The following is a 24,695-nucleotide window of genomic DNA, read 5'->3' on the forward strand; positions in this document are numbered from 1 at the left end:
TGTTACACATGCATGTTTCAATATGGATATGCTTATGTTCGAGAAGCAGCTTTTGCTCTAACTTGATTTGACCGTATAATGACGTCACTGTGTAGTACGAAACCGTTTTAATTCGTGTCTACTTCGTAGGATAAGAGTCCTCAATGCGATCTATCTGAGCCATTTTATTTCCCAATGAATGTGTCCTACTACGTGAATGTGTGTGAGGTACGATTAATCTGATTGCTGTCACTATGCCGACGTAGTTCTATACAGCAGTACGTGTCTCATAGGTAGCTTCTACGGCCTGAAACAATTCACCTCTTCTTCTACCTGTCGGGTAAACATATAAGCCAAAAATAAGGGGCGTGACAAAATGAAAACTGGAAGAAAGAAGCCTACAGGGGGAAATCGTCGAAATCTACTATAACAGTATTATCGCATATAACCAACGATAGCATCTAGAAATCAAGAAACAAACAGCTAGAAAGGGTATCTTTACGGTGCCAAAGCAATTTTTAGAAAAAAGCAAGCGCCGACCTTGTATTTCTTGACGAATATTTCTTGTGTAAATATAGAATCGGAGTATCAGATTCTAGCAGAATTTGGTTTTTAAGCATATATCTGAAATACCAAGGCTGCATTTATACTTCGATTCAGGTCTTGCTTGTGATTTCATATGACGATTTGTATTGTTTCGGTATATGCGAAGTACGTTGGGTGTATTTGAATGGGGAACATGAATTTTAGTTATTTTAACAATTTTTATTAGACAGAGTGGGTCTATCGGCGAAGTATGCCTATAATGTCAGAGCTCTTACTTCTGCACGAATCCTGTCAGCTCTACGGTGTTGACAAGCAGTTTTTTGGTATTCACGTATCTTTTTTTACGTATTAGATTTATTTCAGCTCGGCTTAACATAATGTAGTGGATGTATATTCAGTTTCCCGGTATGTAGCTCGAAATCGCGTATTCGCTACCAGTCTAGTATTTTTTATGATACGTCAAATTTTGATAAACCGCGTAGTTACCGCAGTAAAATGCGTATCGCAAGCATGCGAAGCATAGGTCATAAACAGGATGTGCTGCAGCATCAGGTGCTTTCTAGGATCTGGATTGACAACGTTCCCGTGCTTTATGGGGATTTGGAATTTTTCAGAGCTCATAATGAGAAAGTCAGCACCTCAGTCATAAATATTCCTTGTGCACACCCACATCAAGATTACGGTGACACCTATGTCCAAGTGAGTGGTTTTGCCTTACGCTCGTAGGCAATAACGTTCGATGAAAGTTTTCGTGGAAACGTAGGGGCTTTCGCCCTCGTATCCCCTTCCCAGTGGTTTTTTGTTGGCATTCTCAATGCTTAACACAAAAATACGACAAACAATTGGGTTATGCGGTAGCCGTGAGTAAAATCAATTGCGTCGCTTATTAGGAGAATTTTAATTAAGCTTGTACTAGCGTCACGACACTGCGCTATTGTTTAGTAAGATGAGCTTAAGGTTTCAAAAATATCTGCTAGCTTGTCTACGCTTTATGCCGCTAAAACTTAATATTGAACTAGGATGAAAATTTATGCCGTTTACGAGGTCAATTTCATAACCTGTATTAACCAATTTTAAACAAAAAAAAAAAAAAAATTTTAAGATACCTTGTTTGCGTTATATATAGGGTACTTCATTTTCATTCAAGTAGTTCGATTAATCGCCTATATCGTAAACGATCAGCACAGTACATATTATTGTACCTGTTCACCGAAAGGCCTAAATTTACCTCAAGCAGTTGTCGAACATCAAATGCTATGTTTCCGATAGAAAATCGCTTAGGAAACGGGTCATGTTTTACAAGCGTCCATTCAAGTCGTGTTGATGGTCCAGAACAACGAATTTAAACTATTTTCGATTTCCTTGCCGTGGTGCATACTACCTTAAATGCCTATACCATCTAGTCGGGTACTTGCTCTCCGTTTTTCCGCTCTCTCATCGGATGAATGTATTGAATTTAAGTGCGCTGTGACTCGTAGCCAAAAGTCATCGCTCACTAACCTCTATCGGAAAATATAGGTAAAAAAACTATATTAAAAACAGGATTACTGTGCGCAAGTTAAGCGCAACATAATTTTATCCACTCTTCGCTATTAGCTAGCACGTAACTGGCATAACTTCAGGTGCAAGATAGGACCATTTGGCCAGTAGAAGTACGGATCTAATCGGCCCAAAATACGTATTCCAATTCGATAATATTTTAAACACACATGGGAAAAAAAACATGTCATTAACCTTTCAGTGATAATTTGCCCCTTCCAGAGTTATGCGGGCAACTCTAGATGATGCACAATCATGTGGAACATGATTCCAGCAGAAGATGGCAGGCGTAATTAGTCGAGTGCCTAGACATTAACGCGTCTAATATATATATGCCGATTCACTGAGTCCATCTGAGAGGGTGGCGTCCCGCACAATAATAATTGGACATCTGAAAACGATGTCGTTTGATTGATGTTGATTGAAGATTTGAAGTTCGGTAACGGTAGTCACAGAAACCGCTGTTCCGCAAGAATCTTATTGCACACAAGCCCCTCTTGGTGAAAGAGTTTGTTGATTCTTCGCCTGATTTTCTTGGGTTATATACGAGCTTGCAAATTGGCAGAACGCATTATATTTAGAGTAGCTCAGCGCGACTGTGAAGAGCTGGATCTCTTTACTGAAAGCACTGGTTTTTCCACAACGCCGATTGAGTCGCCTGGGTAAGTTAACGAAGAACCGCGATTCCCGTTAAACAGAGCCATGGTTTACCGATATGCCCACGGCTAATTTCATGCTTGTCCGGCTGCGTATCGACCGTAGTATTTTTTTGACACATGCATCACCTGAATGGAGTCGAAGTACATTACATAGACTGGACGTTTTACAATGCAGGCGTTACGAGTTGAATTATGTTGGTAATACCATAAGGATATAAAATACAAATGGTCGATGAACCGTTTGAAGGAAAAATATACCGTTTTTCTAGTCACACCGTATGGCAGCATGTAGCGTGTGGTACTTCAAAGAATGTTTTGTCGTAATGCGAGAAGTAAATAGAACCCTTTGAATGACACAGGTTGATCCTTGAATGTCAAGAACAAGGCCTTGATTGTGACGATTAAAATACCCTTCATTACTCGATCTCTGTTCACAATTCTATTATAGGTATAGGAGAGTAGCGCGCAGACACGTATTGTTATTTTGGAAATTACATGTTCTACTTGTAATATAAAAATGTTTGGTGTCGGAATATTTTAAGAAATTTCAGTCAGATATACAAGCATCACAACAATGCCCGCATACTTTTCGAAGAACAGGTAATGATTTGTTTTCAGAGATTCATAACCGAGTGCGAATAATTTCGAAACCACTACTTACTAAATAAGAACAACAGACAACAATTACAAAGGGGTGTCCCCATAGACTTCATGTTTCAAATTAATTAGCATCTTAAATTATAGGCGGGTAACCATTACCCGCCTATAATTTTCATTTTAAGGACTTTTGGAAAAAGCATTTGGATGGTTCTTCTATTCCTTTCCTTTGTTTGTTCCTCTCAGGTTTGTTCCATGGAATTATCAATGGAAACTCATACGTCTGATTTGTATAGGGGGCAGCCTGAAAGCTCTTCTTGGCCTAGTTTCTTATAGCTGCAAGTCATACCATTTCACATGGTAGGACATCCACGTCCTAGTTCTTCAATAAGGTTGCTACCATTCGGCTTCAAATGGTCAAATGATTAGCCATTTTGCGCTTTCAGAACTACAATTAGCCTACTCTGTTTTTCTGTAAACATTATATTCCAAACACATCTGTCAATTTTTATGTAGTTCTCTTAACTAAAGCTTAACAGCTGTAATCGTCTTGTCCTATATGAACGTCAGGCTGCGCACAATGAAAATTCCTGATCCTTTTATGTCTATATCGTATGTAAACTCACTAAGACATGTTACGTCTTTTGATGCATAAACTCAGTTTATGAACACTAGTGATTCGAAAATGCAACTGTCGTCAAAGGTTCGCAGCAAACAGCTATTCTTGCAAAATCGTTAGAGCGTTTCCGGACATGGTGTCCTTGTCCTAATCCCATGCTACCTGTGCGAAAATACGCCGCGCTGCATTTCGGCTAACGAGATCTCGGTTTCAAGAATTCATTGGGGATAGAAATCGTTCGGATACAAAACGTATGGGGGTACTTTCGCCAGATTTGCAAAATATAGCTCCATTGTAACATAAATTGTGGCCACTACCACACGGACCATATAATGCGATTGTATATTTAGGAACATTAAAGGTCACATGCTTTATATTAGAGTGGTACACTGGCCAGGCAAACTTGTGATCCTAGAAATGATGGATGCCCCACCATCGCAGTACTAGAACGCCTGACGCAAAGCACACCAATATGCTTTCATTATTAGAAAAAGATGAAACCATCTTTGAAAGAGTTTTAATGAATTTCCTGAACAGTGAAGACGTTCAAACGAAATCTAGAGCAGGACGCACAGTAGATAAGCACCTGTTGGATACGAGCCATGGCGTTCACTGTTGATTCATGCTTTGTTTTTGTACGTCTTTACTGTGAAATAATAATAATATTAAGCAACGTATCCCGTGGTGAATTTGGGCGAGTCAATTTCGAGCATCGTACCAGTCGCTAGGGAATAGTAGTGCTCTATTGTGATATAAACGAGCCATTGGTTATATATAGAAGCCCTAAATCCATGATTAGTACGTAGATGTGTTGTCTTGGGCATGGCTAAAATTCTGTCTTCTATTGTATGACAAGTATACGAAATTATAGAGTGTAACGCCCAACGCAATATACGTCATCTCACATGGCCCTAGATCACAGTCACATTGATCAATGCGTTAATCCTCATAGCGATTTTCAAGTAAAGAAACTTCCTAGGTTTTCTTCATACGCTATTTCGCTGGGCGAAGCTAGTCCTGTCATATATTGATCCGTCCTACCGTAGTCTACCAGCACGAAGAGCGCAACTGAATCTATACGAAGACCCCATCGGTCGCTGTGTCGATCATTGACAAAGCAGTCAGCGTCTTTTTAGTGCCGACAAAAACCCGTCAGCTGTTTGCCAACAGCTGCTTGATTGGACTCAACCACCGAACAGTTTTTATCAACAATTTGGCTTCGTACGAAGGTTAATTTAGTCACCCCGGGAACTAGCGAGTGTTTGTAAAAAAAAAACAAATTTCGATCATTAACATAACAGCGCCACATGCCGGTTGGTCGCTAGTTTTTTTTTCTCCTTGCGTTTTGCCTCTTACTCCCAAATTTCTCTAAATGATAAGGACCATAATAACAGAGTTCATTCAGGAAGCACTGTTTATTACATACTTATATTCACATACTCCGGCCGATGGTGGCAGCTCAGCGTTTTCCATTGCAACCCACGTAACGTTTGTACGTCGTTAAGTCCATATACAAGATCCCATGGGAAAGTTACAGGCTGTAGCTGTCACTGTAAATGTACTGACTTAAACGTCATAATGCCCAGCTGATACTACAGCATAGCCTCTGCTGCAGTAGTTTTTTTTGCAAACGTCTATTCGTTATAGCTAGCCTTTGAATACCAATTCCTGGAGCCAGCCGTTATATATTTCGAGGCCATTGTTATTTGCAAAACAACCGTATTTTACGATCTTGCTAGTTGTTCTTTATGGCATGAACGAGCTCCATGCAAAGTCTGTGCACACGAACGAGATTCGTGGAAACGATTCTGCGCAAGAATCCCACTTGCGCTATATCATTACCGTATCCCAAGGAAAAACAGTATTTCACCAAGCCAGCTATAACTGAGATCAGGTTTGTTCCCGGCAACTCGTTGTCCGCGCGATTTTTAAGCGATTCGTCTCATTGTCCGCCGCAGCCGTACAGGATCTAGTTGTCGAGCATAACCGTACCAACGAATGACGAAGGCAATTTTCTTAGATCTAACAGAAAAGAAAGGTTGTTCAGCATTCGTACAGATATATGATAGTATATGTAAATTGGGTCACTGTCTCTCCTTTTTCTCTCTCTCTCTCTCTCTCTCTCTCGCTCGCTCATCTCTCATTCGCCGGCTGTCGAATAATATCCAGTGAAAACAGAATGAACGTTTTATCCCCGAAGCTTATCGATCTGGGCATGGTGAAACAGTATGCTAATGGCGAATCCAGACCCGGTATTAAATAAGTTGTATTAAAAAACATCAACATACATAATTATACGTAAAAATATAGTAAAGGTAATAACTATTTGATGTTTGGGGGAAAGCTCGCGATCGCTCAACAAGGCCACTGTGTGTTGCCACTAAACCGTATGAGCTTATCACACTTCCTTGCTAATAAAATAAGATTGTGAAACTAACTAGAATTCTGCTTAGATCCAGTGTACGTTAAAATGTTTCGGCAATGGAACATTTAACAAAGCTGGTAAAAGTACCTGCACTTGAGAAACAATTCTACGATTACAAACGGTAGCTTGTAGAAAATATTACCTATAGTAGGTTGGCGAAGGTACCATCAGCATAAACATCGTTTTCACATAGATACATCTATTGCCAAAATATCTGTAGGATAGGTAAAATTCTCAGCCAATGAGAAAATATTCAGTAGTCTTGAACGAAATATTCAGAAGACCCGTATTTTCAAAATATTCCAAATATCTTTACTTATTTTCGGCGATCTTCAGATGACTCATTAGCATAATCGGTCATCACGCAACGACATCACGAACTGACTTCTAGTAGTAAGGTACGACGCAGCCAGCACCCCATTGTACAACCCCTCATTGCTAGTTGCCCTAGAACGATCGAACAGCTTCTTACTTCTTCTAATTAATCCAGCCTTGCTTCGAAGCATAGATGCCTTTTGAGTGCCTCTGCGACACGAATGTATTGTCATATTCATGAATGTCTCGTGCCTATATTAAACGGACGAAGAAAGATGTGTGTACCTATATCAATTCTTGTTTTGGAGCCGTCATGGCATAAAATGGCGATTATCTTGGTTTGTGGCGTCATGTAGGCTTAACATCGACAATCCCGTAGAATTATGGCGCTCTGACCTTACCAGCTAATTATACAGTATATTGGCTATTGTCTTTTTGTAATAGAGTGCCTTCGAAACAACAAGTGACATAGCCGATTTCGCAGCTGTTTGTGCACCATGCCAATTATATTGCTAGCCAGACAGGTCGTAAGACGGACTATACAACAGCTCATCTTCAAAATGGATTTTAATAAATTTGTGAGCACAAGACTGCTTCAACTTGCGTATGTCCAGCCGGATTGGAACCGGAGATTTTTTGGTTTTAAGTCTTCAGCGCTACCGCTTGCTCTATCTCTGCCGTAACTGAAAAGGCCCTACGTCCATATTTTGCATCACAATGATGTTTAGCTGCTCTTAAGACCCGCATACACGTCGGAGGGACTCAGTGGTGCTGTCTGCCGATTCATGTTGAGTATCTCGTCACACTGTAAGACCAATTTCGCCGTGCTTATGTGTACACGTGCCTTTTAAACTATCTTCTCGGAGCCGACATTTTTACTTCACCTAATAATACCCGGATTCTCATGCGCTAAAGCAACAAGTTGTCGGAGGATTATGTAATCTATCGTCCGAGAACTCTGAGTAGGTTAATTGTAAGTGTTGTCCCTTCAACAACAAATTTAATTCATCAAAGCGCCGAAGTCTAATACAAGAGCTGATAAATAATACAGTCTAAAACGGAAATCGGAACGACAGTGCTAAAGACTTCGTTGAACTCTATTCTGTTTCAGGCGCGTTCCTGGTGCCTTATTTGCTGACATTGTTTCTGGGAGGGATTCCCACTTTCTTCTTGGAGACATCTCTCGGTCAATTCCTCAGTATAGGTGGGCTGGGAGTCTGGAAGATATGCCCAATCTTCAAAGGTACGTTTCGTTATATGAAATGAGTTTAACGTTAGGTTATTAGAGTTTTTTTCTGAACAGCCAAAGTAGATAGTGCTCTTTATCGCCTATATCTTTCTATTTCTAATGGGATATGTTAGATCACTAATCGCGAGTTCGTCTAGGCATATCTAGACAGATTCTAACCCTTAAGGCCCCGAAGTTATCATTGAGGTAGAAAATTAGTCGAATTCAAGGAATGCTTCATTTATAGAGCTATCGGATATGTGCTAAGAAATGACGAGCTCTAATATAATGAGTCTATGGGTCCTATTTGGCTTCCATATATTTTGTCGGTTTTAAAATTGCTGCAAAAATAGTGTGATAAACGATTTGACTTGAAATAAGTAAAAAGAAATCGCTTCTTAGGTGATTATCCCTATATCGAATGCACTAATCGGCCCTGTCCACAGGAACACAAATGAGATCTCCTTTAAATGAGCTCAGCTGCAAGCTGGGAGAAGAAAGTTTTACGATACCAAGGGAAGTTTTATTAGGATTCTATGAAGCCCAAAAAATGCGCTATATGAGAGGCTAGAAGTAAAACTATAGGTGTTCTAATCAGATTTTGTGTTGAGAGCTTAGATCTAGAAACATTGGTACACATCTGTGGTTTAGGCGTAAAAAGAAGACAGAAATAACACTTGAGTTTTTCCTTTGCGGATGGGGTTGCATACAAGTTATTGGTACGCTATCAAGTGTTTCTCTGAAATAAACCACTTGTGATAGAAACTGCGCTATCTGTAGTTAGCCATGAACCTTTGTTTTTTTCTATAGCTTTCAGTTATATTATTCTTGACTCGAAGCTGCTAACATTGCTTCGTACGACACTGTTACACAGAATTTTGAAGTATTTTATGATTATTTTCGACTCTTAATTAGGGCCATTTTCATTTAGGTTTAGCGAAGCGTCTGATTTTCCCGATCTAGCATCAGATAGAAAAGCATGCATATTAAATTTCACTAAAAATCATCCTAAACAAGAAACCCCTAACCCTCAAGCAGCGGTATTGTACATATGTAGTACTGACACTATATCTGCTTGACTGATACCCGTATCCTGGTTAGAATAGAAATCCACAGTAGTTTTCGCATTTAATACTGACCAATATTTTAAATAAAGACTAACATTAAATATGCTCAACGCTCACTGTTTTTCCTAAACGAAAAACGCGGATTAACAACCTATCTTTTAAAGAGATGCTTAACAGATATCACTGCCAGAAAAGTTCAAGCCATGATTAGGTACTAGCTCGGACTGGAAATGCTTCCTATTTGCGTGACGAATCTACCACTAACGGATATTTCTACGGTTATACTCTTGTTTACAGGCGTCGGCTATGCGGCCGCGGTCATGTCATTCTGGCTCAACACATACTACATCGTGGTCTTGGCGTGGGCTTTTTACTATATCTACGCATCACTCGCACCTGATCTACCATGGCGAACTTGCGACAATCCCTGGAACACGAAGAACTGCCGATCAGAATACGAGCCCCAGAATTGCACAACCGAGTGCCTACCTGCAAACGTCGTGCGCAGCCCCGTTAAAGAATATTGGGAGTAAGTTGAGTTGGTCTTAATCCGTGTATTAAGTTGCGACTGCTGACTTTTCATTTTAATGTAGATGCATATTGTAGAAAAATGAATACTTACAATAGTGAAAGCTGCCTAGATGACAGCAAGGTGACAGATGGTTAATCAATCTGCATGAGATTAACGATCAATTCAGTAGACGTTATTTTGTTTACCCTGAGATGGCCCGAATAGTTTTCAAAATCGTTTCTATCATTAATTAACAAGTTGAGTTGCTTTAAGGGATGAAGGGGCAGAAGCAGAGGGGATAGGACCGGGTATATATATATATATATACTTCTCTGTGTAATCCAGTCAAAACAACGGGACTATAAGTCGTACATATTATGCCCTTTGCAGTACGTATTCAGACTGATTACATACGACATAGTCAGACGTAATCGTTTTCGCCAGAGATAAAGTCCCCCCGCTGTGCACAGCACACTGACCGATGCATTTTGCTTTATAGCAGCTTCAGGCAACTGAAATACTCCGATATTCACTTATTCAAGCGATACCCTTTGTAGAAAAGCAAATACTATTGTATTACTAGATCTATGCAATTTTTCAAACTCTTATTAATTAGCTGAAGAAAAGGAAAACGTGCTTCCAATCGTGTTAGTTCCCATATAATTTATTTCCTTAATTCCGAATAGTGCATAAGTATTTAAATTAACCTATTTGGTTGGCTGGTTTAAAAAAAAAAGTGGTTTCAAATCTTACCTCATGTATTTACGTTCGTGAATCCAATATAATAAAAATTGCAGATTGACTCTATCTACTTCACGTTATGCAAAAGGCATCTACGATATTGTACCCAGCCACATACAGGTTGACGTATAGTTATAAACGCCGACTGGAGCTGCGACGTACAGGGCGGGCTTCCTTCGCGATCGAAAAATGACTGTTGGCGTATGCAACGTCAAAGAAATAAGGGATAACGACGGGACTCCTAACGAGTTTGACATTGAAATGGCAGCTTTGAACTTTCTCTCTCGCTGCCTTTTTCCATCTGCGCCCTCTGTTAGGTGCCCCTCTACCTTTTCGTCATTTTATTTATTTTGTACTTTTCCGTTCTCTGTTTTTCGTCTTTTCGAAATTGTCTGCTTTAGCGTTTCTTTCATTCATATTCTCACTCCATTGCTCGGCTGCATTCCGCTATGGCTTGGCGCCACGATCTCCGCCATAACAAAAGCTGTTGGCCTATCGGTGTTTTTTGACCTGTAGCTGAATAGCGCCGGCGCTGTGAGATTTGCGGAAACGGCTAGAGCTGTAAGGTATAGGGAAGTGCAATAAAGGCCCTTGCGATTCGGAAAACGAATGCATCTAGCAGCTCGTCCTGTCTTCCGACTTTAGGCCTAGAGTGGCGCGGTGATCTGGCGGAGGCTGAAGACCGACAAACAGCAAATCAGGCTTGTTCGATCGGGGACGGCTCCGGACGGCCGTGGTTGCGCAACTCGACTCGAACGTTAAGACGATCGGAAAATAAAGCGAAAAAACAGGAAATCAACAACGAACAACAAAAGAAAAGGATACGTGAATCGACAGGTGGCCGTTCGCCTGCTCGTCCGTCTATATGAAGCCTTACTTGACTGACGCTGCCGAATCCTCAACAGATTTCCTGAGGATCTCTCAGATCAATTTGTCTTGTGCCTACAAGCATCAAACGCTTTGTTGCACTTCGCACTGACGACTAACGTTCACACTAACGTCAAAGGCAGGCACAGAAAGGCTAAACGGTAGTAATAGCAGTGGTCGCCGTGTGGAGCTAATCCATCATCTCATAATTGCGGAAAATGTTTTCTGGAGAGCAGCCAAAGAAATGCAATAGCTGAATTTCTTTGGTTGCTCTCCAGAACTTCATTTCCACCGTACGGAAACATAAAAGTTTTAAAAAAACAAGACAACTGCATTGGGACGTATCTTGAACCCCATGCATTGTTGGCAATGAACCTACATTGTAGCCACGTTTAATGAGCACGTTTGCAGAACGTTGGTGTTAACGCGTAAGCGCATAGAACTTCTAAGCGAGAAAGTATACGCGGGCAAAAATAGCTTTTTACGACGTTATTTTAAAAAAAGGCTCGAAAGAAACGTCTAGGTATTGGCCACTATCAGAGGGGTCGGCACTTGCCATTTGCCCAGACGGAGATGGCCATCTATCTTTTTGGCCGCTGCAGCATGTAAGGGTGCAGAATGGCATTGGTTGTTAATACGCCCATGCACGTTGCCTCATCTGTGGCAACTGGTGGCTTGAAATAAGCTTGCCCACTGTCTGTTCATTCGGAGAATCCTGAAACGCACTTGCAATACGACCGTCGCACAAATCTACACATCTGGCTTAGTGTACCACGAACCCAAAGGTACTCGATTAAGCAAAGCTTTGTTTTCTATCTTTCCGTGTGTTTCGTGTCAAAGGCTTGGTTAGTGACCAGTAACGACCATAAGTGTTCTTAAAGGGGCGGGTATCGATTGCATCAACAGTTTCGGTTTTCGGTGAATAGTCCGGCGAACGAAACTTCGTATTAGGTTCTTCACTGCTAAAACAATTTCTAAGCAAAAACAACTTAGTTTACTTTTCCCCTAAAGAACAAAATATGTTTCTCAGACCCTACACAGCTATTCTTCTAAAAATCTTGTTTTTAGTCGAGATAATGCTATTTCTAGTATTTTTTGGGCATAGGTGCGAATCAGCGTAACCGAATACTCCGCGAACTGCGTTTCTTTAACTGCTTAGTATTTTACTCCGTTGGTTTTCGAAGCCACCTCGCTACCACAGTGGATGCCATCCTGCAAGATGGAGGAGCTCAAACTCGCAGGACAGCTTACCTGGCGACGGAGCACAGCTGAGACCGTCCGCAAGCACACAACGTACTATGAAAACCGCTTACAACCTGGATGTTGAATCAGCCATTTTTCCATGTGCCTACACATTTTTGCCATTAGAAACAACGCGCGCTACAGCGAACTAAATTACACAACGATAGTTCGCGAGATAGCAGAATAGTCGAAACTCGTCGATGACCCGCCAGAACCAAATTCTTCTGAACTGCGGCCTTCAAAAGGCTTCACTTCCTGAATGTGAACGGTATAAGTGGTCTTGACCAGCTGCTGGCAGCCAGCTGCAGTCATTAAGACCTACCTGATAGCCGGGCATATTTGTTTTGCAAGAAGCAACCAAATCATCACTGATGAAAGTCGATCTCTGTTCGAAAATCCGGCCCTAATCCCACTCCAATCGAAGGTGGCAACTTGCTTCCGCATTTGCTACGAGTGTGCTTTTCGCGTCCTTTTGCTGGATCACAGCCGCTGCATTGACCGAGAAAACGTTAATGTGCAAGCAGGGCATGACGCGATAGTGTCCATAACTCATGCCTATTCGTTGACGGCTGGCTCGCCAGTAGCCGCACTACAAAACTTGTAGTAATACGGTGCTGCTTCATCAGTTGGGCATCATATTTTGCCTTCGCATCGCCCTGCACTGCTAGCTATCGACTGGCAATACTACGGAGCCTCTGTGATACGACCCTACTGTCCATACACGGACCATTGATTCGTTAAACCGGCGATCATACCACAGTATCGTTGCCTTCTGCTGCAGAAGGATATGTCTGTCTCTCCATGTCGTTTGGCCTACGTTTGTGCCTATACAACTCCTGAAAAGGCAAAGCTGGGACCGACATGAGATGCTAAGCTGGTCGGTGGTTGTCATCGGTTTCCGATGGTTCCGACGTTAGGGGCTGCGCCGTTGGCAATCGAGGGCGACAAAAGATTTGTTTGTACCTCACAGAAAAACTGTTAGCCACTAGGCAGATAGCAATTCTCAACAAATAGTCCAACATGCGTGTCTCCTGTGGATGTATATGTACCTGCAGAAAAACAGGTACGGTCAGGCCCGAAGAAAAGCTTTTCTGTCCGAATATTGCAAGGGCGAAAGCAAGTATTGTGGTTGATCAAGGTTCAAGAGTTACGAGTTATTTCGTCTCTTTCTGATTGGATTTGATTGCACGCATGTCCTTTATTTCGGATGGCGTAATCTTTCCTTTTGTTCCTTTGAGACCTCCCTCAGGGCGCCAAGCCGGCGCCAGCTCGCGCATGACTGGCGTGTCACAAGTGGGACAATTCTGACAATTTTGGAGTCTAGCAAAGTGGCGGTGGAAACTGCGGCGTTGCCGTTAGAAACAACGGCGGCCAGCACCATCAAACGATGAGAACAACGAGGGATCGACTCCCTGCTTTTCCTTTCCGCTTAGCTTGAGGTCGGCATGGAAGCGAACGCCTCAAGCAGCTGGGGATCGGGATTGAACAGAGCAGCAGCTATTAGTGGCTGCTGAGGGGAAACTGGGTGGCCACCCTGGTATTCTGCATGAAGAACAAGACGAGGTATGCGTTGCGCCTAAAAAAAAATGACGTCTGCTAACAGTAGATGACTTCCTTGAGGTTTCGCAATTCTACCTTCAGTTCAGCATGGCCTGGGATAGTGGAAACAAAGCTCGGGAAATACGGGAATAGTGAAAGAACACTCCGGCAGGCAGTGCCACACAGCCAGCCGGAAACTCCTGAATACTTCCTGCTGGGCTTCTCAATGGCAATAATCGTGACCGCGTATAGTCATAAGCTGACTCGCTCGAATCGTTTGAGCCAGGTTCTTCTAGCCTAAGGCCACTACATTTGTCGTATAGCATTCGAAACTAATTGCAACACGACTTATATTTAACGTCCTTATGTTATTTGACCGCATTCGTTTGCCAAATTCAGCAGTGCGAACATATTACGTCCAATCTGAAATGCTCAGCTGTCAAGGTGCGTTGGTTCCAGTGCAGTACGATCTCTAATACGTACTGAACAGGAAGCCGTGACATGCTGTGGTACTGCTATTGTGTATATGAAGAGTGGCACCACTCATTGACGGCCAAGGTCGTCAATAAACCGTAAATACTCCAATCAACGAATTCGTGTGTCTCAAAACACACGGTGCAGGTGAGAGTGAGACTGCGGAGAGCTGCTTTGGTCTAAAGCGAAATGTCACAGCCGATCGAAGCGACAGATCTGCAGCCAGACGAGCCCAACCCACGGCGTTGCCATTATGGCCAATAGTGTCACAGCTGGGTAGAACTTCTCAGGCCACCGGATGCACCATTTGAACGACCATTCTCTAGTTTGTCGATTCTTTTTGTGGCACCGCCCTCTAGGTCACCTAAGCATCTCTGGCTTCCTCTAACAGTGCCATTCTACCGTGACTGCATCCAACTGTAACAATACAGTCAGTCACGTTGTTGTATAGAGCGGCATAGATATATTTGGAAAGTAATACAAGCTATAGCGAATGATGCTGGTTACTCTGTGTAATTTTGATGGTCTGATGTAGACAAATGGCGCCGCTGCCACTTACTATCAATATTCTCATAGGATATGTACGTGTAAACGGAAATAGTAGAAGCACATCTACGGGCCACACGTAAACACGCTAGACAAACGTGACACTTCCAATCATTATACTTAGTAGAACAGAGTATTGAAAGCATTTATGCTTGTACAGCTAGCCAGTAAACATAAAATCTCTCGGCTGAGAAGACGGTCACATGCTTTGCTAGAGAAGTACAACTGAAAAAAGTAGCTGAAAACGTCATTGGATATGTTTCCGGATGAAACAGATACGGCTGTTTGTTTAACTGACGCTCCACGATTTGGACTAGTACATGACAAGCAAAGATGGAATCGTCTATCGAAGTGGCTGTATACGAGAAGCATGGAACGACCGTGAGAAATTAGCCAGCTTGTAGACGAGTGCATAATAGTCGGGTATGAATACCCGTGTGCACATTACAGATCTTCTATTTTTTTTTGCCCTTTGGCAAGTCGAAAGCATGCAAATGTTACAATTTAAATGTGGCGTAAAGCATACTGAAAACAAATAAATTAACAAATATTAAATAGTAAAAATTGAGGGTGTTTTTATATGAAAAGTACAAGAAATTCTTTATGTTTGACTTCACCGAAGCGCCATCCAACTAAATGATGCCAGTATTATCGAGTACTAAATAGACGTACCTGCATATATTTATAACTGGCAAGAAAACGAGGTTAACGTTGCTGAAGAAATAATTTGGTTGAGCTTATTTATTAGTGCCATGCGTTCTTTTCATTATTCGACAGTTCCTATGGAGAACTCGCAAGTGGGGTCCTTTACCTTTATATGAAGTGCTTGTTTTCAGCTTGTTAGATGTGATCGGATCGTCCCTGCGTACGCTGTTCGATAAAGTAGTTCAGAGCTTTCGAGTATCCTTACGTACCTCTTGAGCGAAACTTTTCTACCCATTAGTTCGACTAGGGTGCTACATATGTAACGACACGATTCCAAAACATTGGAACCGATAGTTTTTGTTGTTCAAGGAGGAACATTGTATTTCTTACATTTTAATTCTAGCGGTCAGTGTTGCAATAAGGTATATGGTGGCGCCTGACTCGCTTGTTATATAGCGATATTAAGCTTAAAGACACAATGTATCAAGTAAAAAGGCGAAGCGCTAGCGAGTATTCCAAAGCAAAGTTATGTTTCAAGCAGTCTGATTTCAGTTGTGGACAATTTAAATCGGGCAATTCCTGAAAAGCGTTTACTTAAAAATCAACGCTCTCTTTGTGAATATTTTTTTATTTTCTATATATATATATCCGTATATATATATATATATATATATATATATATATATATATATATATATAACTTATTGTTTATGGATTTTTCAAAAACTAGCCATTTTTCCTGGCGATCAAATCAAACTCTTTTCCAACCAGAATGGGATACCTACGAAACTTGCTTGAGCTTCACGCTCTCCTACTGCGTAGAGCAAATACGACTTTGTATGTTGGAAGAATTCTGAGTAGAATGTTTAATTATACCTTTCCCATATATAGTCCGTAAGAACTGTGTGTGATACGCGGATCCTGGCAAAAGGCACAGTCTTCGAAATCGCAAAAGAACACTCTGCAGGCTGTTGGAGAGCGCGTAGAAAAAAGATAGTGTGAATAGTAGATCAAGATTGTATAGACCTTTTGATGGATTGCCGGTTGGTTAACTGTGTAATTTTTACACTAGAATGAATATATACAATGGTATAACTTGGAGGTACTTTGAACTCAGGAAGATAATTTGGCACTCAAGTCGTTATTCGTTACGTTTCTTTGAAAATATGCTGCGACTTTTTCATCTGCCTCCACTAATGATTGATTCAATTTTCAATTGGTTAAAGTTAATATGCCCAGATAACTCTATCTTCAGTACTACTTGCGTCATGTTGTCCGGTCAAATATACACGGTGGAATGATTCTAAGGCGTCAACTATTGTGTTTAGGTATGGAATGAATAAAAACGGCGATAGAAATTAACGTTTTGAAAATTGAACGGAAAACTACAGAAAACCTATCCTAGATTATCAGCAATTTTACCCTAGCCTTTATAGCTTGCAGGCTATATTAAGCCAACGAAAAACTCAGGTGTGTCATCGTTTCTTAGGGTCAATTATTCAGCAGACGGCAACATAAAACGACAAACGTTCGGCACGAAATTGGTATAACGACATCTATAAGCGATAGCGACGATTATAGGCAGTTTTCTAGTTTAGAGAAAAAAACTAAAATATACTTTTTTGGATAGCTGTGTAATTTCCTGCCCCGTACCATTAGAGTCTAATGTTAATTTTGACTGGGTACTTGTCGTTATGCGCTGACGTGGTCATTGTTCCTTGTCTGCGTGTCGACAGGCATTCGGTGCTTCAAATCACGAGGGGATTGCACGAGCCAGGAGAGATCCGGTGGCCCCTAGCCACAACGCTGCTCGTTGCGTGGATTCTCTGCTATTTTTGTATCTGGAAGGGCGTCAAATGGACCGGAAAGGTCGTGTACTTCACCGCTCTGTTTCCTTACTTTCTTCTTGTCGTCCTTTTAGTTCGAGGAGTCACCCTGCCGGGTGCCATGATTGGGATCAAATTCTACATTACGCCCAACCTTGACAAGCTTAGTGACTCGCAGGTAGGATGTGTGGTATATTCGGTAATCGAATGATAAAATTAACTATATCTTTTATATATATATATATATATATATACAAAGCTAAATCATCCACGATACGAGCCTTTCTAGATCTTCATTATTTGAAGTTATGGATAATCAAAAAATCAAGGGAAGTATCTCCGGACGTCATTAGTGCAAAACGTAACTACAACTAACTGACATGAAACAATGGAGGATTACAACTTTCGGTTCTATGTCAATGTGAAATTACAAAACAAAAGCTGTACGACAAAGCTGTTGAAGTTTAAGATTAAAATAATGCGGCTTATTAAGGCTAGGGCACCGGGCGCCGTCTCCTAAGTCGGTTTGGTCTTCTATAATACTTCGTAGGTACTTGACAAACCGAGAAGAACGGAAGGTCCTGATTCTAGATTTTCTTATTTGCTTCAAGCAGGTCTGGATTGATGCAGCAACACAAATCTTCTTTTCCTATGGCCTCGGCCTGGGATCGCTTATCGCGCTCGGCTCCTATAACAAATACCACAACAACGTCTATAAAGATGCCCTCATTGTGTCTTGCGTTAACTCGGGCACTTCGATCTTCGCCGGTTTCGTAATTTTTTCAGTCATCGGCTTTATGGCCCACTCACAGGTGAAGCTCAGTTGTAACACAGCAAAGAACTGTATGGGCTGGATGATTTACTGCAGTCCCGTTATTATCAACATTGGGCCCTTGATTATACATCATATAGAAACAATGCATTACTACTGCTATTTGTGTTACTGTCAATATATTATATAGTTAGAATATATTTTATCAGTGTTGCCCTTTTTCGAAAATTGGCTTAGCATGTATCATAAGCAAATCATAGTTTTATTCGTTGTTTTGTATTCTTAATCAAACTATCAAAATTTCTTTTAAATCTAATTTGACATACATACTGACGTTCAACGTAGCCAGAGATTAAATAAATTATTTAGGCCAACAAAATAAGTTTCGACTATTAGTTAATCATAGTAGTTTAGATCGATTAGAATGAGCTGGAATGGATACGGACAGACAACGTATAGATGCCTAGGTCTCTGTGAGTTTCAGGCAGGTGCTGAAATTTGGCATGCCCAGCTATTCGTGTTAAGTTCTCTTTGACTTAAAAACAATTAATTGGCTTCCAGTTTTTGTACCGCCCATCTCGTACGCATATCGAAGGCCATACAAACCATTGTATCAAACTCAATTAGCGACACAGTATGAACGTTCCAATTCAGACAGGCAGCTCAGAAGATATTAAGCCTTGTGTCAGTACGATCCGCAATAACTGAACGACATTATCAATTCAGATACGTATAAATAATTAAGGGGGGAGGGAGGGAGGGAGGGAGGGAGGGATCTTTCTTTCATAAGCTTCTGAGCAAAGTATGGTCTGGCAATGAAAGAGATAAGAATAGTTGAGCAGTTTTAGTTGTTTTTCTTTCAAGAATATTTCTATTCTAATAGTTAATATCATTTCTGATATTAACAATTTTCTTCATATCAAAGGAAATATCAGCCTTAACCATTATTATATGTACGAAGCAACTGGATAAACCCGTTTTTTCAACGTGATCCCATCGTTTTTGCTCTGTATTTCCATAGCGTAAGCGACTTATTACATAGTAACTCATACTGTTTATGTTTTGTATTTTGTGCATTTCAAATCGTTTCATTTTCTATGTTTTCGTAGGGTAAACAAATCGAAGAGGTGGCAACGTCAGGTCCCGGCCTCGCCTTTCTTGCGTACCCATCAGCCGTTCTGCAATTGCCCGTATCTCCGCTATGGTCTGTATTATTCTTCCTTATGATAGTCATGTTGGGTTTAGATTCACAGTTCTGTACCTTGGAAGGCTTCATCACGGCTGTCGTCGACGAGTACCCCAGGACCTTACGTCCACGCAAAGAACTGTTCATCTTCATAATCTGTCTAGTATCGTACGCAATTGGTATCAGCTTCATAACGCAGGGAGGCATGTACGTATTCCAATTGTTTGAGTATTATGCCGCTTCCGGATTTGCCCTGCTTTTCCTCATCTTCTTCGAAGTAATTTCTATCTCATGGAGCTACGGCGTGAATCGCTATTACCAGAATCTTACCGACATGATCGGCTACCGACCCTGCATCTGGTGGAAGATCTGTTGGGTCGCGCTAACCCCGGCTGTCTGTTTGGTAAGCAGTATAAGCGAGCAAAGATCTACTCGTATTTTGATAACATCTGAATGTCAGTGATCTATTCGATTCCTTTGGTTGTTTGCTTTTGGGGACCATAGCACACATACACCCTAATTGGCAGTTTAAGTTTGCTTTTAATTTCGCTAATTTCGCTGCCTATGAGCGCCTTTCGTACTGTATTAACACTTGCGCAGTAATGCTAATGTCAATACAGGAAACGCTCCATTGTACTGTGAACTTTCTCATTTGATACACTGAAGTTACTCACCTGATGCTAAATAAAACATCCATCTATACCAAATAGTATCAAGCGCATTCGTGTTAACTTTTTTTTCGCATCAAACCTGGCCTCTTGTGTACCTTAGGGAGTATTTATATTCAGCTTGGTGCAATATCGGCCGCTGAGGTACATTGATTATGAGTATCCTTGGTGGGGTCAAGTGTTAGGCTGGATCCTCGCCTTGTCGTCCATGCTTTGCATCCCGGGCTATGCGGCATACCTCTTCTGCGTCACACCAGGAGACTTTAGAACGGTAGGTCTACATTAGATACGTCGATTAATGGGTCGCAATTTTAGTTCGACTTATTACGCACATCAAATCATATACATGTAGCAAAGCAACATATGCAATTATTTCCTCATTTCCCATTTTGCTCATCGTTAATTCGAATAATTTAAAAATATTCTTTCCCGTAAATCAGATCTCACGAGGGTAAGAAGCATCTTTGTTGAAATCACGTAATAGACGATATTCGTTTGCCCTTATACGTCCAACTATCGAGGTCGCCCTCGGCTTTGAATTTTATTTAGGTGCAGATACGAAACGGGTAAACACGAATTTTCAGCATTATAGTCGCCATCTTATGTGCACCTTTGGTTGATTTGGTAACCCCTAGATACAACTGGGAAGTCTCCTTTGTTCCTAAGACTAGCGTCAGGTAAACTTGCGCAACGAGTTCCTTTTTAACGTCAATGCCTTTACCTCGTTTCGCGTGCCCTCGAAAAGCTTTCGTTACTTTTACTTGTACAAAACTACCGACATACTAGCTAGTTGCCTCCTTTTGCTCCTAAACCTTCCATAGGACACTACACCTTTCCTACTGCCGATACAGGCTCATCGACCAGCGTCACCCGGAAGGCAAACAGAACGAGAGCTGAAGCCACATACTTTCGGCTATTTCTTTTTTCAACGACGGCTTTTTGCGACACGTAGATTAGCCTAAGTCGAAACAAAGCAATCTGTGTTCGCAGCACCAAAGATGATTTGCAATCTTTCTGTGTTGATGCCTTTGGCTTGGAATGGCTTCCTTTACAGAAGCGTATTTGGGTTGTTTGCCGAAAAGAGTTTATCTTCCGCTAACAAACTCTTTCAAACCGTCACAATTTATTCAAATAATTTATTCGCCTCGGTCTTTAGACCATGCAAGAAGCACTAGAAGTAAATTATAATTGCCTGAAAAACTTCTGCTTTCCTTGCTCCACGTTGCTTTGCGGAAACCTTCAAGTATTATGGCCTTATTGTTGCCAGATCCACTAATCATGCGTGATTCGGGGCATAGTAAAACACCGCCCTATCTGATTGTTCTCGTTATGTTGTCCTTTTCAGAGATGCAAAGAGCTCTTTCGGCCCGATCTGGATGTAGAGACGGAGATTCGGGCGAGGAAACACCGCGAGGGTGACTCTAAGCTGGATAGCTCGGTCACCCCCGTCTAAGTAAACGGCCCATCTGATGTTGATTCGCAGACAAGCAACGCTGCCTAGACAGACATTGCAAAAAATACGCTGCTACTAAGAACAATATGCCTGTAACATTACGCTGGTATAGACTTCGTATCTACGTTAATGCACAAGTTATAATAATAGCCATATAGTAGTAACTGACGGATGACAGACGCTATCTGCACGTCATGTATTAATTAGCAGTCAAAAGGAATTCACCTTAGAACCTGATCCTCATAATTCTCGGCACTACAATTGCTCAGGACGGTCATTGGCCTATGTGGATTGAACGAGATTTTTCAGAACGTTACGATATGTGTAGGGTCTTCCAGTTGAAGCAGACTACCGTAATTTAGATTACGAAGTGGACTGCGGGACTCTCATGCGACAGCGTTAACAAACATGATGATTTTGGGAGTAACCCTGATGAGTAATATATCAATTGGCATCATTGTTCCATTGCTAAAATGTGAAAGTATATATATATATATATGCTTTCGCAATTTAGCTTATTATGTTAATAATCTTCCTTTATTTAAGAAGCAACCAAAAAGTATGCATATTCACGATATTATTCCATGATATATATATATATGAAGCGTAGAAGCATTGACCAAAAATTATCTCGACACCAGATTACCACCAGGTAAAAAAAACAAATGAATCTGAACCACGACGAGACCTGAAGAATAAAGTGGACGGTCGCAGGTTTGAATCAAAAAGAAAAATGGAATTATAAGGGCAACAAGTATGGTGCCACTTGCCCGACCATCATCATCATCATATTAGTTTCCGAATACCTTCACACATACATACATACATACATACATACACAAAATCCCTCAGCCATATACGGACTTCCTACCGTATCACCATACACGGCTCCGCAGGGGCAGCGTATTGCCGCCGAAGATAGCCAAGCGCGGCGGCCAAAATGAAGGAACGCGATCACGAACCGCTTTCGTCTCAATAAGGCGGCGACTTCTATGCTATCAAAGATGGCTAGCCAAAATGCATTACGCAGCGAAATCACAGCGTAACACACTAGCATGGTACCATCATTTCGGTATTAGTACTATATGAATATCATACTTAGTAATGTCTTCCATTCCAGTAGCCTTTTTCTATAGACGAATGCAGAACGAGACAATAATGAAAAGAAAGGCCGAGGGCGGAGTGAAGAAGCGGGAAACTGAATAATTGTGTACCGAACGAAAGGCGAGTGTCTGACACTATAAGGTCTGCGCGAAAGCGAATCAGAGTAAGCGGAAGCTAGAACAGAAAAATCTTGACTGGAATCGACAACAGAGCGTCAGAGGTAAGCGCCGAAAGCAAACAAACATTTAAGCATGAAAATTGGAGGGAAAATAAATACGAATAGTAGACGGGTTCGCATCGAACTTCAGCGTCGTCGGTGTACAGCCTTAATGCGGCTATTGAGTTAGCGTGCAAATTGCACGTCACCGCAAGATTGCACGTGGTATCCATAATAAGGTATGTTTGAATGGCTACAAAGAAAGAAGTCAGCGCCAAAACTTACTGAATCACACCATAGCAAATCATCTCTGCTATACAATATACTCCAAGGTAGCGCCACGTATCACCCATAGACACGTTTGGTAAGAATGATGACAATATCACTACTACGATAGTTTCTATGATGATGTTATTTATAATTACTCTCATTATTATAATTAGCAACTCTGCGATAACATAGCCATCGTGACAATTGGTACAAACTAATAAAAGTCCAAAAGCCAGATCGATCGATCGATCATTTGTATTGTCAATCAGTCTACTCACTCACTATGACGACAACGTTGCTGATGATACAGACAAAGATAAAGCTAGGCAAACGAAGGAGTACTGCCTGCTCTGCGAAAAAGATGCGGAATAACATCATACAATACGGCCTACAACCTGTAAACCTAAGCAGTTTTACTACAATGGGACGACTAGCATTTACAATAGAGCTAACCGTAAGATAGGATATAGGAAACAATAGCAGAAAAGAACTAGAGTTTCAACACAATATCTCAATTCAATAACTAAAATAATAACGGTAACAGTAATCATTAATCGTGGAAAAAGCCAAATGGATACATCACAGTATATACATCATTTCCCAAGTATTATAAAAAAAAAAAAGTAGATGCCATTGGTAAATATCTAATCAAGTTTATCTATCTACCTATCTATACATTCATCAGCAAAACAGCCAGGCCAATTTTTGGTCAGTACTAAATCAGATATGTATATACATCAACGTGCATTTCTTAGCCTAGTAGAACTGAACAGACGAACATAACCTCGAAACCGTCTTCTAAAGCAAAATCTCCATCTCTTAAAACCTTCTGCATTGCAGACACCGCGCGATCTTGAGTAAAATTTGGGCATGTTTTTGGGGTCCGCATTACCGAGCCTTGCCAGTTAAGCTCAGTTGCAAAGAGGAGACTTAATCATCTTCCGCGAAAAGATCTCTGAAGGTCATGGCGCAGTGAGAAATTTCAGAAGGTGGCCGCTTGTTATGAACCCTTTCCTCTTTTAATCAAACAATCATCTAATATTATACACACACTCACACGTACACAGACACACTCACGTGTACACAGACACGCTCACGTATGATCATTTGGTTTTTACAGAAAACGTTTGAAAAATATTTGTGCGGCAGAACGGTTATCTTTTGCCCAGATGTGATATTTATCTAGTTGGGACGAAAGCACCATGACCCCCAGAGGCGAGTGACATGGGACCAGCAATCATCAGTTGCCCTGACGGTATATTTCACCCCGTTTATGGTAGTCACCCTCCCATGCATATACGGATTAGTGATTTCATAGAAATTCAGCCCTCTTGGGGCTTTTTTTAGCAGGCTTCCGTTTATATTGGCTTTTGTCTAAGTCCTGTTTTAGGGTGCACTGTTGAATGTGTTGCGTCGTCAAAAAAAATTTAAGGGAAATAGGTATGGTTTATTATTCAATACGAGAAATTCAGCAAAAAGGGGTTAGTTATAGACCTCTATATTATTGACGCACAGAGCTCCTTCGACTTGCTATAAATGGAGATGGAAAACCGTCCCATAAAGCGCATTGCTTGTGCTGTAATGTTTGAGATGGTGATACAGAATAGTTGGATCGTCAATGCTACTATGTGTCACTGACACAGCCAGATCGTTCCGATATTTGAGGCACATATTACTACCGCAGGAAGACTAAATTTTACAATGGAAAGCCTCGCATCTG

At 41.2% G+C, this 24,695-nt stretch overlaps 1 protein-coding gene across 4 annotated transcripts in view; it reads left to right on the top strand.

Moving 5' to 3' along the window:
• Gat (sodium- and chloride-dependent GABA transporter) overlaps positions 1–23,225 on the top strand; it is a 60,781-nt gene extending 37,556 nt beyond the window's left edge. For 3 of the 4 annotated variants that reach the window (XM_022830949.2, XM_022830948.2, XM_022830947.2), the window contains 7 exons: positions 7,791–7,922; positions 9,272–9,503; positions 17,276–17,543; positions 17,980–18,177; positions 19,247–19,726; positions 20,095–20,262; positions 21,337–23,225. In XM_022830949.2, coding sequence (XP_022686684.1) covers positions 7,791–7,922; positions 9,272–9,503; positions 17,276–17,543; positions 17,980–18,177; positions 19,247–19,726; positions 20,095–20,262; positions 21,337–21,444 — 1,586 coding nt within the window. In that variant the 3' untranslated portion in view covers positions 21,445–23,225. The remainder of the gene's footprint in view (positions 1–7,790; positions 7,923–9,271; positions 9,504–17,275; positions 17,544–17,979; positions 18,178–19,246; positions 19,727–20,094; positions 20,263–21,336) is intronic. The other variant, XM_086967776.1, reaches the window with a different exon arrangement.
• Positions 23,226–24,695: the final 1,470 nt, after the last annotated feature.

Source organism: Varroa jacobsoni, unplaced genomic scaffold, assembly GCF_002532875.2.
Source record: "Varroa jacobsoni isolate VJ856 unplaced genomic scaffold, vjacob_1.0 scaffold_302, whole genome shotgun sequence".
Classification (NCBI taxonomy): Eukaryota; Metazoa; Arthropoda; class Arachnida; order Mesostigmata; family Varroidae; genus Varroa; species Varroa jacobsoni.